The 19,946-nt window shown below is 41.8% G+C and overlaps 1 protein-coding gene and 1 long non-coding RNA gene across 2 annotated transcripts in view; one reads left to right on the top strand and one right to left on the bottom strand.

Moving 5' to 3' along the window:
* LOC135274231 (uncharacterized) overlaps positions 1 to 19,946 on the top strand; it is a 115,341-nt gene that overhangs the window by 13,005 nt on the left and 82,390 nt on the right. The gene's annotated exons all lie outside the window — the stretch shown is intronic.
* LOC105726929 (large ribosomal subunit protein eL34-like) lies at positions 1,832 to 2,254 on the bottom strand. Its single transcript, XM_064374427.1, has one exon. It carries the CDS (start codon positions 2,243 to 2,245, stop codon positions 1,832 to 1,834), a length of 414 nt encoding a protein of 137 aa, XP_064230497.1. The 5' UTR covers positions 2,246 to 2,254.

Genomic DNA, 19,946 nt, shown 5'->3' on the forward strand with positions numbered 1-19,946 from the left:
TGATTGATGTCTTATGTCTCTCTAAAATGTATAAAAGCAAGCTGTACCCCAACCACCTTGGTCACATGTTGTCAGGGCCTCCTGAGGCTGTGTCACAGGCATGTCTTTAGCCTTGGCAAAATAAACTTTCTAAATTGAGTAAGACCTGTCTCAGGTACTTTTAAGCTCACAATAGTCACTGGCACAAGAGTGTAGAGAGCGGGGAAAGAGAACCCAGGGTAGTTCTCTCCTGCTCTCTGCCCCTGTATTATTCCTAGCAGCAACATCTCTTCCTCCTTGGCCAGGCAGCCTTTCTCTCCATGATCCATGTAGACCTTGCCATGATTTTTGCGGCCTCTTGGATGATGCCTTTAGATTCTGCGCTCCACTAACTCCACTGATTCGCATTGTCTCTCCAGCCTAGGAGGTGGCAGCAGCTGCCTGCTATTGCATTTCTGGATTGCTTTATTGTGCCCCTTTTGGTTTCTTAACTCTTTTCTTACCCATGTACCAATTCCTTGTGGTAAAATCCTTTTGAAATACTTAGAGTGGTTTCTGCTTTCTGGCTGGACCCTAACTAATATAGTTCAGAAGCTGCATCAGTTATTAGGTTATTGTCTTTTAGCTCCAAACCCACTGCTTTGCGATTCTGGGGCTGGTATTCTACAAACTGCTTTTCTGCTTCTCCAACTGGCTCCCTGTTCCACTCTGCCAGTGAGGGATGCTAGAGCGGGGCTGGAAGGCTGGAGGTAGGAGAATGAATTCCCTTTTGTTCGTTCTATCTGGGTTTCCTATCTAATTGCATCCTGTAAGTAGCATCAAGCCGCCTTCTTCATCCTGGCAGTGCCTCTCATCCAGGAGCTGTATCCAGTTTCCAATCTTTCTAATACTTGAGAGCTGGTCTTATCACACCCACTCAGAGACATCAGTGGTGCTCTCTCCTAAGATGTATGAATTTCAGTTCTGCAGGAGCCTTTCCTTAAGCTTCAAAGTTTTAATCACCCTGGCCTCTTCCCTTTGTTCCCTCAGCTGTAGGGGTGGCAACTGCATTCTGTAATTGCTACCTCTGTGGTCCTTTAGAGTTCTCTTTTTGCTCTCTCAGTTACCTAGTTAACAACTTTGTAACTACCCATCCTTTATAGTTAATTCTGTCTGTTTATATACTGGTATGGTTTCTATCTCCTGACTGGGTCTTGCCAGTTACAGAAGTGGAGCTCGGTTCTTTGGAAAGGTGTCAGGTTTGGTTTTGAATATATTGAATTTGCAATAGTAGCGGGCTATTCAAGTGGAGATACCTCGTACATAGATCAACTATGGCACTGGAGTTTGTGGGAGAGACAGGATCTGAAAATGTTTTGTTCTCATCAGCACCAGTGTGGTCACGGAAACTATGATTGCTTGAGCTCTTCGGGTGAGTGGTGTGAAGTGCCAAGAGTGGATGGTTGAGAACAGCCTCACAAAGAAAAGGCGGCAACATTTTTAAAAATCCCAAATTTGAAGATACAATGATGAATTTATGATAAAGTATTGATAAATTAAGTTCATATCAAGATTTTTTTCTGGCTACACTTAAATTCTTACCCAGCTGGTGTTTCAAAGTATGTACCAATATTGAGGCTATCCTTACAAAGCAAAGCCTAGGTACCCTGGAGCTCTTACTTTTCCTCTGCCAGCACTGGAGAAAGCCACCAGGTCACAGTGAAGACAGTAATTTATCCTTCCTTCTTTTGATTCTGCAAATCTACTATCAACACTATAGTGGTACTGCAGAAAGTTACAAAAGTTAGAGAAAAGTTTATTATCTAATTAATGGGGCTCTCCCTCTTATTAACCAGCTATTTTTTAAAATGTCTTAAAAAACCTTTTTTTTGCAAGTCTTTTCATTTTTATTACTCAAAAAAGTTTCATTTTTTAATTTAGCTTTCTGACTCTGTACTTGCTCCTTCAACACTTTCACAATGATTTTCTGCTCCTCAATAAGGAAAGAATGCTTGATCTTGTCTCGAACACATTTAGCACATGTGGAACCACCATAGGCCCTGCTGACATGTGTCTTTGTTTTGGACAACCTCATAAGAACGTTAGGTCTTACAGCACGAACCCCTCGAAGTCTGCCTGGGCACACGCCACATGCAGATTTTGGTGCTTTCCCAACCTTCTCGGTATAAAGGTAAACGATTCTATTACTAGGGGTTTGGGACAGCCTAGTTTTGTTAGAGGCTGTATTGTAGGAAAGCCTACGTCGATATGTCAAACGCTGGACCATTTTGAGTGCCTGCAGACAACGTCCCCAGAAGAGCTAAAAAACCTTTTATTTTACTTTTTTGTAAAGACGGGGTCTCACCATGTTGCCCAGGCTGGTCTTGAACTGCCCTGAAGTTATCATCCCTCTTCAACCTCTCAAAGTGCTAAGATTGAAGTCATGAGCCACTGAGCCTGGCCTTTTAAAATGTCTTATTGATTTATTCAAGTATCCACTGAGTACCTACTTGGTGTCAGGTGTCCATTTCTTTGCAGTTTCCTGCCTGCCATTGTTCTAAGCCTTTTCTCTCCTGCACTCTCCTCTCGGTGCCCCTCCGCGCCCCCTTCTCCTTTGACAGGGGCTGTTACTTTGCTGGCAAAATAAAGACCATGTGAGATAAGCCTTTTAATCCATTCCAGAACAAATCTGTGACTATTTCTTTCTCTTCCCCATCTTAGGCAAGGAACTTTACTTTCTCTTAAGTTTAAACTATCCTTATGTTTTCAATCCTCTTTATTCTATTCCTTTTCTCCCTTGTGGGTGCTATAACATCTGCAATCAAAGATTTTCTCTCTTAATTATCTCCTTTTTGTCTAGCTTAAGCACCTTTAATTTCTTCTTCTCTTCTCTGCCTGCATACATAATCCTTTTTCCTCCTTGCTGAAAAAACAAACTAACAAAAACCCCAAACCCCAAAGCCTTCATTTGACCTTGCTGCAATTTTTATCCTATTTTCCTCATCCTTTTGTTGTTACGTGTTTGAGGACAGAACTCCATTTCTCAATGCAGAGTCACTCCTTGTTCTGCCCTCTTGTGGTCTGCTGCTCCCTCAGCCTTCATGTCTGCCACTCAAACCGATTGCTGAAGGCAACTCTGGGTTCCTCATCCCGAGGCGGGGTGGATTTTTCTCATCTCTCATTCTCTTAGACTTCTCAATGGTATTTGACACTGTTGATTATCTTTCTTGCTAACACTCTCCTTTCTTAGTTTTCATAGAACAACATATAATTTTCTTCCTATCTTTTTTAACCTTTCGAGACAGTTTGGATGACTATATATGCTTACCTTAAATTCCATCGTATCTACTGCAGTTTGATGGGGCATGAAAAAATAGCAGTGTCACCAAAAACTGATTGCCCTCAGATAGGCCTTGTATAATTTTGTGCAATGATGTTAAAATCAACTAGGGGTCTGTCTTCAGCTTGAGAGGTCTTACTGTTTGATTGTGTCAGAAGCTGATTGAAGTAACCAGTCTCATCAGAGGATAGTGCTTGTTATATGGTCTGTCCCTTGAACCATGCTAGCTAGCTAATCCCTAACACATTTTGCCTTTCCAATCCCTTTCACTTCTCCACGTTTCAACCTTCCAGTTTTTGATGTAGATATATTAATTCATTGTTTAGGCTATGATTAAGTTCTGTCTGCTGACATTTAACATTTATGTCCCAGTGGCATGTATTGGTTTTATTCATTAAACTTAAGAGTTCTGGAGATTTTTCTGCCACCCCTAAGTGTAACTCACAATGCTCTATATAAGAAAAAAACAAGAAAACAAAACCAGTTCATTTGACAGCTTTTCTCTCTTCTTTCTTTTAAAAATTTTTTATTTTAGACGGAGTTTTGCTCTTGTTACCCAGGCTGGAGTGCAATGGCATGATCTCGGCTCACTGCAACCTCTGCCTCCTGGGTTCAAGCAATTCTCCTGCCTCCGCCTCCCGAGTAGCTGGGACTACAGGCGCGTGCCACCATGCCCAGCTAATTTTTTTGGTATTTTTAGTAGAGACGGGGTTTCACCTTGTTGACCAGGATGGTCTTGATCTCTTGACCTCGTGATCTACCTGCCTCGGCCTCCCAGAGTGCTGGGATTATAGGCGTGAACCACCGAGACAGGCCTCTTTTTTTAATTGATTTTTTGTTTGTTTGCTTTTGAGGTGAGGCCTTGCTTGTTGCCCAGTCTGGAGTGCAGTGGTGCAAACATGGCCCACCACAGCCTTGACCTCCCATCCTCCCTCCTCAGCCTTCCAAGTAGCTAGGACTACAGGGGTGCACCATCACACTCAGCTAATTAAATTTTTTTTTTTTTTTTTATAAAAATGGGGTCTCACTGAGACAGCCAGGTGTGGGTGGGGGGCCCTGGAGAAACTCCATCCAGCCTGCCCACTGAGGTGGAGCCTCGGGAAGTTCATGACATTCGCAGCAGGGAGGAGCCTAGCCTCTCCTCTAACTGTGTGGAACCTGAGATTTGAAGGGTGGGCAGGAAGCGCTCTAGCGGGGGACTCTGACCTTGTGGAGGATCCCTGTCCCCCCCTTTTTCCCCCTTTTTTACTCAATAGAACCCTATTTCACTCACCCTTTAAACTGTCTATGAGCCTAAATTTTCGTGGCTGTGGGACAGACAAGATCCCTATCTTTAGCTGAACTAAGGAAAGTCCTGCAACATCACTATGTTGCCTAGGCTGGGCTGTTCTCTCTCTTTAAACGTAGAAGTTATTTAACATGATCTAGATTTTGAAAAGCTGGATGCTTCTTGGAGATTTTATGTTTGTTATTAAAGATGAAGAAAGTAGGGTTTATTATTGTATGAGAAGAATTTTATCCGTAAATAAAAAATGCTAATTTGAAAAGTGTCATCATCCTATGAGACTGGATAAAAATAAGAAAAGATAACCTGGTCTTATAAACAAATTTTTGGGTATTGTGCAAAGTTATAGATGAACTTCTAGTTCTTAGTGTTGTTGGTTGATAGCTAACTTTGTGCTTTAGACCAAATCGAAAGAGAACTGAGCATTGTGAAGTTTTGGAAAAAGAGGCCTCTACAACAAAGAAAAAATAAGACTAAAGTTTTTTGAATTTTAACTGTTATTTATTCTTGATTTGAAGCATGGCAGATCTCTCCCTCCCTCCCTCCCTCCCTCCCTTCCTTCCTTCCTTTTTGAGACAGAGTTTTGCTCTTGTTGCCTAGGGTGGAGTGCAATGGTGCTGTCTTGGCTCACTGCAACCTTTGTCTCCTGGGTTCAAGTGATTCACCTGCCTCAGCCTTCCAAGTAGCTGGGATTACAGGCATGCACCACCATGCCTGGCTAATTTTTTTGTATTTTTAGTAGAGACGGGGTTTCACCATGTTGGCCAGGGTGGTCTCAAACTCCTGATCTCAGGTGATCCACCTGCCTCAGCCTCCCAAAGTTCTGGGATTACAGGCATGAGCCACTGCACCCAGCCTTCAAATATGGCAGATTTTAGTGGAGGCTGAACACTTATCCTTGCTGCTGTCATTTACCTTGAGTTAACTTATATTGCTGAAAGTAGGGAGATTTTGCTACTTATAGGTCATAGAATTTCCCTACTTTCCCCTTTTTATTCTCTGATGTTGTATTGCCTTTTCTCCTATACATATGTTGTGGTTGGGTGCATTGTGCAGCTCAAATGCATAATGTAATTTTACTTTAGTGCGAAGTTTACAGTACAAGGTGACTTGGCTAGAAATGAGGAAGTCAGGGCAAGAATGCATCTTGGATTCCCCACTAGCCAATTCTGGGACAATTTAAGCCTCAAAGTTACAGTGATAGTTAACACATAATAACTCACTGACTAGGAAGCCAAGAGTCCAAACTGATGTATATGAAGGAATGAATAAAAAGAAGAGAACAGAAAACCTTCTTACAGCAGAATGCCAACTAATAAGTATGACAAATGTAGAAGGAATGATGGAATGAGAAAATCACCATTTGATAACTACCATATTAATAATTGCTTCCGACAAGAAGCATCAGTAGTAGCTAAAGTTAGCTAAGAAGTTTGATAAGGAACATGGCATTTACACAACCTTGAACAATCTTCCTTTAATTACCTAGTCATTACAAAGGGAAAAATAGCAACTATGCAGTGGCGCTCCCTGGTAGCCACTGCTTTAAGCAAGTAATCACTAATAATGGGACCAAGTAACATGCGTTGCTAATGTGATTTTTTTTTTTTTGAAACGTAGTCTCGTCCTGTCTCCCAGGCTGGAGGTAGCTGGGATTACAGGCACCTGCTAGCATGCCCAGCTAATTTTTGTATTTTGAATAGAGACTGGGTTTCACCATGTTGGCCAGGCTGGTTTGAACTCCTGACCTTAGGCCATCCGTCTGCCTTGGCCTTCCAAAGTGCTGGAATTACAGGCATGAGCCACTGTGCCTGGCCTTCTGATGTGGTATATTAAAAAGGACACAACATCATTTTAGTGGTATTCCTACCAAAAATACATATGCTGAATCTAATCATGAGGAAATATCAGACAAAACCCAATTGAGGGATAGTCTACAAACAACTGGCCTGTAGTCTTCAAAAAAGTCAAGGTCATGAAAGAGTGATGGACTCTTTCAGTCTGACAACTGGATGTAACATAATCCTGGAATTGGAGACGACTTTAAAAAAAGACATGTTGGCGTAACTGATGACAGGTGACTGTGTACTGGAGTAATGGTATTGTAGGCTGGGTGCGGTGTCTCACGCCTGTAATCCCAGCACTTTGGGAGGTTGAGGCAGGTCGATCACCTCAGGTCAGGAATTTAAGACCAGCTTGATGAACATGATGAAACCCTGTCTCAAAACTAAAAATACAAAGAATAGCCGGGTATGGTGGCATGCACCTGTTATTCCAGCTACTCTGAAGGCTGAGGCAGGAGAATTGCTTGAACCTGGGAGGCAGAGGTTGCAATGAGCCGAGATCGCGCCATTGTACTCCAGCCTGGGCAACAGAATGAGACTCATTCTCAAGGAGAAAAAAAAAAAAAAGAAAGAAAGAAAAGAAAATAATATTGTATCAATGTTAAATTTCCTGATTTTGATAACTGTACTATGGTTATAAGGGAATGTCCTCATTCATAGGAAATGCGCATTAAAGAATTTAGGGGCAAATAAGCATAATGTTTGCCACTTAATCTCAAAGTGTTCAGGAAAAACTTATACATTTATACTTGCAGAGAGAAAATGTTAAAATAGGGGACAAATGTAAACAATTAGTGAATCTAGAGAAAGAGTACAGGAATGCTTTGTATGATTCTTCTATTTTTCTGTAAATTTGAAATTATATCAAAATAAAGTCATCAAATACGCCCAATCCCAAATTTTTGGGGGAGGGATTTTTTTTGTTTGTTTGTTTCCTTGAGACAGAGTCTCCATCTTGTTGCCCAGGCTGGAGTGAAATGGCGTGATCTTGGCTCACTGCAACCTCCGCCTCCCGGGTTCAAGCGATTCTCCTGCCTCAGCCTCCCAAGTAGCTGGTATTACAGGTGACCACCACCACGCCTGACTAATTTTTTGTATTTTTAGTAGAGACATGTTGGCCAGGCAGGTCTCGAACTCCTGACCTTCAGGTGATCCACCCGCCTTGGCCTCTCAAAGTGCTGGGATTACAGGTGTGAGCCACGGTGCCCAACTGGGGAGGGTTAATATTTGTTTTAAGTAAAATCTTCTTAAAATGTATAATATGTATAAAGAGGAGTGCACACACCAAAAGTGTACAGCTTAATACAATTTTATGAAATGAACACCCCACGTAATCACAATCCAGGATTTCTTTTTTTTTTTTTTGAGACGGAGTTTTGCTCTTGTTGCCCACTCTGGAGTGCAGTGGTGCAATCTTGGCTCACTGCAACCTCCTCCTCCCAGGTTCAAGCAATTCTGCCTCAGCCTCCTGAGTAGCTGGGATTACAGGCGTGTGCCACCATGCCCTGCCTTCAATCCAGGATTTTGGACACAAAACTTTCATTTTCTCTACCCAGATTTCCTAGTTGTTAACGTTTTGCCATTTTTTTCTCTCTCTAACATATATGATGATTCTTTTTCCAGACCATTGAAGAACAAGTTGCAAACATGATGATCCATCCCCTAAATACTACAGTGAATTTCCCCTGAACAAGGACATTTTTCCTGTATAACTATTCTAAGTCAACATTGGTGTAATGATACTATGCAATTCACAAACCCTGTTCAAATTTTGCCAACTGCTCTGTTCTCTCTCTGTACTCTAAAATATGAGCCAGTATCACATTACGTTAGTTGTCATGTCTTTTTAGTCTTGTTCAATCTAGAACTGTTCCTTAATGTTTCCTTGTCTTTTGTGACCTTTACAGTTTTAAACAGTATATTCTATTTCATTCTCTAAGTACTCTCAGTTGGGATTTGTCTGATGCTTTCTCCTGTCCAGACTCAGGTCACGAAGTTTTGGCAGGAGAGGCCCCTCAAAATAATGCCATGCTGTTCTCAGTGCATTCCAGCAGGAGACATCTGATGTCAACCTGTCCCATTGCTGGTGATGTTTACCTTGATTACCTAGCCAAGCTGATATCTGCTGAGTATCTCATTGTAAAGACATTTTTCCATTTGTAATTGAATAGCATTTTGTGAGGAGATAGTCAAAGACTATGCTAATATCTTGTTCTTCATCAGTCTTTACCCACCAGCCTTGGTATTCATTGATGACTCCTACCTGATTTAGTCACCACTGTGATGGTTGCCATATGGTGATTTTTTTTTTTTTTGAGACAGAGTCTTGCTCTGTTGCCCAGGCTGGAGTGCAGTGGCATGATCTCAGCTCACTGCAAATTCCACCTGCCAGGTTCAAGCGATTCTTATGCCTCAGCCTCCCAAGTAGCTGAGATTACAGGCGTGCATCACCATACCTAGCTAATTTTTTGTATTTTTAGTAGAGACAGGGATTTGCCATGTTGCCCAGGCTGGTCTCTAATTCCTGAGCTCAGGCAATCTGCCTGCCTTGGCCTCCTAAAGTGCTAGGATTACAGGCGTGAGCCAATGTGCCTGGCCTATATGGTGATTTTTTAAGTCCATCATTTTTTTCTATATTATTAGATGATATTCTTCTGTAAAGAAGAACTTTCCCTTCTTCCTCATTCATTCATTCATTTATTCATATCAATGTGAACTCATGGACTCCTATGTTAGTCAATAGATTAGGATCTGTTACCGTCATTTATTAAAATACTGAGATTATCTCAGTTTTGGTCAGTGAAAACCCTTTCAAAGTGGAGTCCCATTTCCTTTGGGCATATTTCTTTCTTTCTTTTTCTTTTCTTTTTTTCCAATAATGGCTATAAGCAATCCTTTGGGCAGATTTCTATCATCCTTTGAGTACTTCCTTATTTTCTGATATTATAGGCTATTCCAAACTCATCTTATGCCCCAGCCCTGGAATCTGTCATTTCTCCAAGGATTCCTGGTTCATTTTAGTGGAGGATGGTGTTTAGAAACCGAGATCTGGGTGCTTAGTAGGCTCATTGGAACTAGGGTTCATATGCACACATTGATTATCTGTATCTGTCTTATCTGTCTAATCATCATCTAGCAATATAGATTCATACCAGTATGTCCAATTCCAATCCAATATCTCAGTTTTTTTTTTCCCCTAGCTTTCTTCCATTCCATATGGGAGAAGTTCATTCCATTTTTCTTGACCCTGTCAACTTCTCAGCCCCAGCTCTGCTGCCACCTCCTTGGCCAGCATCCTCCTTGGTTCTCTGCCTTGCCATGGCTGCCTCTTTGGTGGCCATTCTGGCTCCTTCATGGGATAGACTGGAAGGGCAGGGAAGAGGGAAGAGGAAGAGCCATTCCGATATTCCCCTAGCTTGTTTTTTCTTTTAAATGGAGATGAGGTTTCACCATGTTGTCCAGGCTGGGCTTGAACACCTGAGCTCAAACCATCTGCTGGCCTGTGCCTCCCAAAGTGCTAGGATTACAGGAATGAGCCACTGTGCCAGGACTTCCCTGGCTCTTTAGTGAGGACCCAACACTCTTCAGGAATTGATGCACACCGAAAGTTTGACACCTCAAGATATCTCAGTGTGATGAGTTATTTTATGACTTAAAGTGACTAATATTTGCAAGATGAATTAGTGTTTAGTAAGAATAGGGGAAAGAGGATCAGCAGGAGCAGACAGAGGGGAAAAATAATGGAAAGAATAAATAATTACCCTTCTAGTTGGGGATGGACAGAACTCAAATCCAGTCTCAGTTTTTTTTTTTAATTTTACTTTAAGTTCTAGGATACACATGCAGATCTTGCAGGATTGTTGCACAGGAACACACATGCCATGGTGGTTTGCTGTCTTCATCTCCCCATGACCTACATCAGGCATTGCTCCCAGTGTTACCCCTCCCCAACCTCCCCACCTCCTGCTGTCCCTCCCCTAGCCCCCCACCCCCAACAGACCTCAGTGTGTGACGTTCCCCTCCCTGTGCCCGTGTGTTCTCATTGTGGAGCACTCGCCTATGAGTGAGAACATGTGGTATTTGGTTTTCTGTTTTTGTGTCAGTTTGCTGAGAATGATGGTTTCCAGATTCATCCATGTCCCTGCAAAGGACATGAACTCATCCTTTTTTATGGCTGCATAGTATTCCATGGTGTATATGTGCTACATTTTTTTTGTCCAGTCTATCATTGATGGGCATTCGGGTTGGTTCCAGGTCTTTACTATTGTAAACAGTGCCAAAATGAACATATGTGTGCATGTGTCTTTATAATAGAATGATTTATAATCCTTTGGGTGTATACTCAGTAATGAGATTGCTGGGTCAAATGGAATTTCTATTTCTAGATCCTCAAGGAATCGCCACACTGTCTTCCACAATGGTTGAACTAATTTACACTCCCACCAACAGTGTAAAAGTGTTCCTATGTCTCTACATCCTCTCCATCATCTGTTGTCTCCAGATTGTTTAATGTTCACCATTCTAACTGGTGTGAGATGGTATCTCAGTGTGGTTTTGATTTGCATTTCTCTAATGACCAGTGATGATGAGCATTTTTTCATATGTTTGTTGGCCTCATAAATGTCCTCTTTTGAAAAGTGTCTATTCATATCTTTTGCCCACTTTTGAATGGGTTTGTTTGTTTTTTTCTTGTAAATCTGCTTTAGTTCTTTGTAGATTCTGGATATTAGCCCTTTGTCAGTTAGGTAGATTGCAGAAATTTTTCCCCATTCTGTTGATTGCCAGTTCACTCTGATGATTGTTTCTTTTGCTGTGCAGAACTCTTAAGTTTAACTAGATCCCATTTGTCTATTTTGGCTTTTGTTGCAACGCTTTTGGTGTTTTAGTCATTAAGTCCTTGCCTGTGCTTATGTCCTGAATGGTTTTGCCTAGGTTTCCTTCTATTGTTTTTATGGTGTTAGGTCTTATGTTTAAATCTTTAATCTATCTGGAGTTAATTTTAGTGTATGGTTTAAGGAAGGTGTCCAGTTTCAGTTTTCTGCACATGGCTAGCCAGTTCTCCCAACACCATTTATTAAACAGGGAATCCTTTCCCCATTGCTTGTTTTTGCCAGGTTTGTCAAGGATCAGATGGTTGTAGATATGTGGCTTTGCCTCCAAGGCCTCTGTTCTGGTCCATTGGTCTATATCTCTGTTTTGGTACCAGTACCATGCTGTTTTGATTACTGTAGCCTTATAGTATAGTTTGAAGTCAGGTAGCATGCTGCCTCCAGCTTTGTTCTTTTTGCTTGGGTTGTCTTGGCTATTCAGGCTCTCTTTTGGTTCCATATGAAGTTTAAAGTGTTTTTTTCCAGTTCTGTGAGGAAGGTCAAAGGTAGTTTGATGAGGATAGTGTTGAATCTATAAATTACTTTGGGTAGTATGGCCATTTTCATGATATTGATTCTTCCTAACCAGGAGCATGGAATGTTTTTCCATCTGTTTGTGTCCTCTCTTATTTCATTGAGCAGTGGTTTGTAGTTCTCCTTGAAGAGGTCTTTCACATCCTTTGTTAGTTGTATTCCTAGGTATTTTATTCTTTTTGTGGCAATTGTGAATGGGAGTTCACTCATGATTTGGCTCTCTTTAAGTCTATTATTGGTGTATAGGAATGCTTTTGATTTCTGCACATTGATTTTGTATCCTGAGACTTAGCTGAAGCTGCTTATCAGCTTAAGGAGATTTTGGGCTGAGACAATGGGGTCTTCTAAATATACAATCATGCTGTCTACAAATAGAGACAATTTGACTTCCTCTTTTCCTAATTGAATACCCTTTAATTCTTTTTCTTGCCTGATTGCTCTGGCTAGAACTTCCAATGCTACATTGAATAGGAATGGTGAGAGAGGGCATCCTTGTCTAGTGCCAGTTTTCAAAGGGAATGCCTCCAGTTTTTGCCTGTTCAGTGTGATATTGGCTGTGGGTTTGTCATAAAGAACTTTTATTATTTTGAGATATGTTCCATCGCTACCTAGTTTATTGAGAGTTTTTAGCATAAATGGCTGTTGAATTTTGTTGAAGGCCTTCTCTGTATCTATTGCGATGATCATGTGGTTTTTGTCTTTGGTTCTGTTTATGTGATGGATTATGTTTATATATTTGCATATGTTGAACCAGGCTTGCATCCTGAGGTTGAAGCCTACTTGATTGTGATGGATGAGCTTTTTGATGTGCTGTTGCATTCGGTTTTCCACTATTTTTTTGAAGATTTTTGCATTGATATTCATCATGGATATTGGCCTGAAGTTTCCTTTTTTTGGTTGTGTCTCTGCCAGGTTTTGGTATCAGGATGATGTTGGTCTCATAAAATGAGTTAGGGAGGATTCCCTCTTTTTGTATTGTTTGGAATAGTTTCAGAAGGAATGGTACCAGCTCCTCTTTGTATGTCTGGTAGAATTCAGCTGTAAACCCATCTGGACCTTTTTTGGTTGGCAGGCCACTAACTGCTGCCTCAACTTCAGACCTTGTTATTGGTCCATTCAGGGATTCAACTTCTCCCTGGTTTAGTCTTGGGAGGGTGTAAGTGTCCAGGAATTTATCCATTTCTTCCAGTACTGGTTTATGTGCACAGAGTTGTTTGTAGTAATCTCTGATGGTAGTCTGTACTTCTGTGGAATTGGTGGTAATATCCCCTTTATCATTTTTTATTGCATCAATTTGATTTTTCTTTCTTTTCTTTTTTATTAGTCTGGCTAGCGGTCTATTTTGTTGATCTTTTCAAAAAACCAGCTCCTGGATTTATTGATTTTTTTGAAGGTTTTTTTTGTGTCTCTATCTCCTTCAGTTCTGCTGTGATCTTAGTTATTTCTTGTCTTCTGCTAGCTTTTGAATTGTTTTGATCTTGCTCCTCTAGCTCTTTCAATTTTGATGATAGGGTGTCGACTTTAGATCCTTCCTCGCTGCTCATGTGGGCATTTATTGCTATAAATTTCCCTCTAGACACTGTTTAAATGTGTCCCAGAGATTCTGGTATGCTGTGTCTTCATTCTCATTGGTTTCAAAGAACATCTTTATTTCTGCCTTCATTTCATTGTTTATCCAGTCATCATTGAGCAAGTTGTACAGTTTCCATGTAGTTGAGTGGTTTTGGATGAATTTCTTAATCCTGAGTTCTAATTTGATTGCACTGTGATCTGAGAGACTGTTTGTTATGATTTCTGTTCTTTTGCATTTGCTGAGAAGTGATTTACTTCTGATTATGTGGTCAATTTTAGAGTAAGGGCAACGTGGTGCTGAGAAGAACGTATATTCTGTGGATTTGGAGTGGAAAGTTCTGTAGATGTCTCTTAGGTCTGCTTGGCCCCGATCGGCATTCAAGTCCTGGATATCCTTGTTGATTTTCTGTCTCATTGATCTGTCTAATATTGACAGTGGAGTGTTAAAGTCTCCCACTATTATAATGTGGGAGTCTATGTCTCTTTGTAGGTTGTTAAGAACTTGCTTTATGTATCTGGGTGCTCCTGTATTGGGTGCATATATATTTAGGATAGTTAGCTCTCCTTGTTGCATTGATCCTTTTACCATTATGTAATACCCTTCTTTGTCTCTTTTAATGTTTGTTGGTTTAAAGTCTGTTTTATCAGGCTGGGCGTGGTGGCTCACGCCTGTAATCCTAGCACTTTGGGAGGCCGAGGTGGGTGGATCACCTGAAGTCAGGAGTTCAAGACCAGCCTGGCCATCATGGTGAAACCCCATCTTTAAAAAAAAAAAAAGAATAAAAAGGTAAAGTCCGCTTTATCAGAGACTAGGATTGCAACCCCTACTTTTTTTTTGCTCTCCATTTGCTTTGTAAATCTTCTTCCATGACTTTATTTTGAGTCTATGTATGTCTTTGCACATGAGATGGGTCTCCTGAATACAGCACACTAATGGGTCTTGACTTTTTATCCAGTTTGCCAGTCTATGTCTTTTGATTGGGGCATTTAGGTTATTTAGATTTAATGTTAATATTGTTATTGTAAGGTTTGTTCTTGCCAAGTTTAAAAGGAAGAAACTGAGGCCAACACAAGAAGATCCAATATGAAGGAATTTATTCAGGCTCCCGGGCGAGGTTCTGCGGTCCGACAGGAGGGGCCAGAGAAGTCGCCTGGACTCCTCTCAGACGTGGGGTTTTATAGGGAGTGAAGGGGCTCGATTGGTGTGGGAGAGCAGGACTACTATTGGGTAAGGTTACAAGCCTTTGTTTGCATACAGGACTTGGCTGCTATTGGTTAGAATTACTCAGCTGCTATTGGCTAGAAAGACTTGGCTGCTATTGGCTAGAATCACAAGACCCCGCTTGCATACTGGGTTCTTTAAGGGAAAGCCAGGCTGTGCGAGAAGGGGAGAAGGGAACATGTCTGAGCATGTCCGAGCTTTCAGAAAAAAGAGCAGGGGTGTGTGTCCGAATTCCTGGGGAGGCAACCGGCCTTACAGTTATGTGTGAATTTGATCCTGCCATTTTGTTACTGGCTGGTTGTTTTGCCTGTTAGTTTATGCAGTTTCTTCACTGTGTCAATGCTCTTTACCATTTGGTACATTTTTGGAGTGGCTGGTACTGGTTGTTCCTTTCCATGTTTAGTGTTTCCTTCAGAAGCTCTTGTAAGGCAGGTCTGGTGGTGATGAAATCTCTTAGCAATTGCTTGTCCATAAAGGATTTTATTTCTCCACTTATGAAGCTTAGTTTGGCTGGATATGAAATTCTGGGTTGAAAGTTCTTTTCTTTAAGGATGTTGAATATTGGTCCCCACTCTTTTCTGGCTTGTAGGGTTTCTGCCAAGAGCTCTGCTGTGAGTCTGATGGGCTTCCCTTTGTGGGTGACCTGACCTTTCTCTCTGGCTGCCCTTAGCATTTTTCCCTTCATTTAAACCCTGGTGAATCTGACAGTTATGTGCCTTGGGGTTGCTCTTCTTGAGGAATATCTTTGTGGTGTTCTCTATATTTCCTGGATTTGAATGTTGACCTGCCTTGCTAGGTTGGAGAAGTTCTCCTGGATAATATCCTGAAGAGTGTTTTCCAGCTTGGATTCATTCTCCCTGTCACATTCAGGTACACCGATCAAGTGTAGATTAAGTCTTTTCACATAATCCCATATTTCTTGGAGGCTTTGTTCATTTCTTTTCACTCTTTTTTCTCTAATCTTGACTTCTTGTTTTATTTCATTGAGTTGATCTTCAATCTCTGATATCCTTTCTTCTGCTTGATTTATTCAGCTACTGAAACTTGTGTATGCTTCATGAAGTTATCGTGCTGTGTTTTTCAGCTCCATTGAGTCGTTTATGTTCTTCTCTAAGCTAGTTATTGTAGTTAGCATTTATTCTGACCTTTTTCAAGGTTCTTAGTTTCTTTGCATTGGGTTAGAACATGTTTCTTTAGTTCAGAGAAGTTTGTTATTAGCCACCTTCTGAAGCCTGTTTCTGTCAGTACATCAAACTCATTTTCCATTCTGTTTTGTTCCCTTGCTGGTAAGGAGTTGTGATCCCTTGGAGGAGGAGAGGTGTTCTGGTCTTTGATGATTTTGTCTTTTTTGTACTGGTTTCTTCCCATCTTTGTGGATTTATCTACCTTTGATCTTTGAAGTTGGTGATTTTGGATGGGGTCTCTGAGTGGACGTCCTTTCTGTTGATGTTGAGCTATTTCTTTTTGGTTTTTAGTTTTCCTTCTAACAGTCAGGTCTCTCTGCTGTAGGACTGCTGGAGGTCCACTCTAAACCTTGCTTGCCTGGAAATCACCCATGGGGGTTGCAGATCAGCAAGTATTGCTGCCTCATCTTTCCTCTGGTAGCTTTGTCTTGGAAGGGTACCTGCCAGGTGACAGCCAGAGCTCTCCTGTATGAGGCATCTTTTTGGTTATACAGGGGTCAGGGAGCCGCTTGAGGAGGCAATCTGTCCTTTGTCTGCCTGCAGAGGCACTGCTGGGCTGTCATGGACTCGGTCCAGCTGCTGTGTAAGCTTCCACTGGCTTTTGTTTACAAAGGTAGGTTTAGACCTGCCTCAGCAATGGTGGATGCCCTTCCCCTCACTGAGCTCAATCATCCTGGATTGCACTCAAACTGATGTGCTGGCTGCAGAACTCTCAAGTGAGAGGGCTTCAGTTTGCTGGTCTTTTTGGGGGTGGGACCCGCCCAGCCATATCACTTGTCTCCCTGCTTTCAGCTTCCTCTCTTTCTGGGGAACGGGTAGCTCCATCCTGCAGGCACTCTCGGTGCTAGTCAAAACATTTGCCCGCTAGTCAAAACATTTGCCCAGTTCTGTGCTGACAACCTGCAGCATTTGCCAGAGCTGCCACTCAGATCTGTGTTGGTAACTCGTGGTGCTTTTCAGCCCAGTGGGGATCTCCTGGTCTGTGGGTTGCAGAGGGCACAGGAGAAGCGCAGTATCTGAACTGGAGTTCAGGGGGGTGGGGGGGAAGTCCCCCATCCTCCAGTCATTTGCACTTCCCAGGTGAGGCAGCGCCTTGCCCTGCCACAGTTGGCCCTCCTTGAGCTACACCCACTGTCCAACCAGTCCCATTGAAATGAACCTGGTACCTTGGTTGGAAATATGGAGATCACTCGCCTTCTGCATCTCTCTCACTGGGAACTGCACTCCAGAGCTGTTCCTATTCTGCCATCTTGGTGGAATCCTGTCTCAGTTTTATAGGGGCAATGGTTCTCACCAGTGCTCATGCTCCAAAGCAGGTGCTTGCCATAGAAAGGCTGGGTTGGTGGGAGTGGGGATGGAAAGTAGGTTTTCAGATCCATCAAGGAGAGAAAGCACATTTTAGAATGGGTTTGAAATCAACTTGGCCTTCCCAGATAACTTGTGGTCAGGCTAGACTTTTTGGGACCTTTATTCTCTTTTCTTCTTTTTCTTTTTCTTCTGTTTTGTGAGATGGAGTCTCACTCTGTAGCCCAGGCTGGAGTGCAGTGGCATGACCTTGGCTCACTGCAACCTCTGCCTCCCGGATTCAAGCAATTCTCCTGTCTCTGCCCCTGAGTAGTTGGGATTACAGGTGCCTGCTGCCACGCCTGGCTAATTTTTGTATTTTTAGTAGAGATGAGGTTTCACCATGTTGGCCAGGCTAGTCTCAAACTCTTGGTCTCAAGTGATTCACTCCCCTCAGCCTCCCAAAGTGCCAGGATTACAGGCGTAAGCCACTGCACCTGGCATTTAGGTTCTTTAAAGTCAAAACCAGGATACTGTCCCAAGTTTAGAGGTCAAAATGGTCTTTGTAGGGCAGGGGAACGCCCTGCTATCATTCCTCAGCTCTAATCTAATTTAATAACTTCTTTTGCTCTGTTAATTTGTTAATAAACTTCCACAACTCCTTGACAGACCAACTGTCTTTCACATTTTGTCTGATAAACTCGAAGGAATTGGAGATTGATAATTTGGGATCAAACTTAGAAGAGTTAGGGGACATTTGTCTAATGTTATAAAGTTACACTTTGGCTCATATATGTAAACCGGGAACAGCAATGAGCACATTCATGAATTAATGTTCAATATATTGATTTGTTTGATGTAGTCGTTACTAGCAGCCTCTAAAACATAGTTATTTGAATTTCTAACAGTGGGTAAAATTGCCCAGGTCTTGTATATCTGGCTGTGGAGGCCAGTGTCTAACAGTGAGGATTGTTTCAGACTGTCGAGGTTTGCATCCTAATGACTAAGGATACACTTACTAGATGTGTGTCATTAGGCACAACATTTCCTTCACCTGTGAAATCTGTTAAAGTACCACATAGGGCTGTTCTGAGATTTAACTGAGATAACACAAAGTTTTTTTAATGTAGGTAATAGTTGTTTTACTATTACTAATAATATTGGCATTATTTTTCTGAAACTAATATACATCAGATAAAACAAATAAGTAGCTTTGTCAGTGTCACTAGGACTAATATTTTCATCATAAGTGATTATAGTCTCTGAATAATTGCCTAAAAGTGGAATGGCTGGGTCAGGAGGTCTGTACATTTTAAGGCTTTTTTTCCCTCCACGTTCCTAGACTGTGCTCCTGAGGATCACACTATCTGTTGGAGAGTATTGATTTTTCTGAGTTCTCTACAACATAGTTATTATTATTTTGCCAGTTTTATGTGTTGAGATGAACGTTATTCTCATTTTAAAAAACAGGAACTGAGGCTGAAGGAGGCTATGGATGATAGAGTAGACAGCAGTGCATGAGTACAGCCAGGCCAACTCTTCAGTCTCACATTTTCATTACTCACTCTCACTAGAAGGCCATTTTCCTCTCAGGTAAAATGGGTGTCAGTTAACCTACATTTTCTGTTAATTTGTTCCTTTTTATTGCTGAGAAACATTCCATTGTATGGGTATTCCACAATATGCTTATCCATTCACTAGTTGATGAGCATTTGGGCTGTTTCTAGTTTTTGGCTCTCATTAATGAAGCTGCATACAAGTCTTTGAGTAGACATCTATTTTCATTTTCTTGGCTACACATCTAAAAAGGGGATTGATAGTTTGTATGGTAAATATAGAGACTGTTAGACTATTTTCTAAACTGATTGTATCATTTTGCACTCCCACTAGCAATGTATGAGAGTTCCAGTCATACATACACTCTGAGATTGAGCAGAGAGACCCCTTTGAGGGGCCTGCCAGGAATGACCTTCTCCACAAAGTACGGAATTAAATCTTGAATTCATTCAAGGGAAGTTCCAGGCACCTAGCTAGCCTTGAGAAGTCAATGAACAATTTGATAAGCAAGAAGGGAATGGTAGCTTAAAACAATAGCCAAGGAAGTTGAAGTCACAGGATGTTTGGTTTCCTCTAGAAACCGAAGATAACATCTTAACTTATATCCCCGAGTTGTTTTTCAGAAACCCACATCTCCATCAAATGGCTCCTCTGGCATGCAGTCCTCAGATAAGGAGAAAACTAAGGACTGAACTCTGGCCACCATTCTTTGTTCTAAATGTCTTCCTGAGGGGCCTGGAGGGAGCATGCCCATAAACCAGAGCTGACATTCTTTTCTGCTGATCTTAAATTTTTTACATTTTCCTTCCTAACCAATTGCAAATCAGAAAATCTTTGAATCCATCTATGACCTGTGGGCTCCCGATTTGAGATGTCCTGTATAGCCTCCATGTATTGATTTATAACTTTTTTTTTTGAGACAGAGTCTTGCTTTGTCACCCAGGCTGGAGTGCAGTGGCGGGATCTCGGCTCAGTGCAACCTCTGCCTCCCTGGTTCAAGTGATTCTCCTGCTCAGCCTTCCAAGTAGGTGGGGCTTACAGGTGCCCGCTACCACACCTGGCTAATTTTTGTACTTTTATTAGAGATGGGGTTTTGCCATATTGGCCAGGCTGATCTTGAACTCCTGACCTCAGGTGATCCACCTGCCTTGGCATCCCAAAGTGCTGGGATTATAAGCATGAGCCACAGAACCTGGCCTGATTTATAATTTTTGCCCATAATCTCTGCCTCCTTGCCTTAAAAAACCCTTAACTGTAAGCCATCAGGGAGGTTGGGTCTTAAGTATGAGCTGCCCAAT

This window comes from Aotus nancymaae, unplaced genomic scaffold, assembly GCF_030222135.1.
Source record: "Aotus nancymaae isolate 86718 unplaced genomic scaffold, 86718_ANA_hifiasm-v0.15.2.pri h1tg000011l, whole genome shotgun sequence".
NCBI lineage: Eukaryota > Metazoa > Chordata > Mammalia > Primates > Aotidae > Aotus > Aotus nancymaae.

What these genes read in the sequence shown, in the direction of transcription:
- LOC105726929 (XM_064374427.1), bottom strand. Translation starts at nt 2,245, where the DNA reads ATGGTCCAGCGTTTGACATATCGACGTAGGCTTTCCTACAATACAGCC.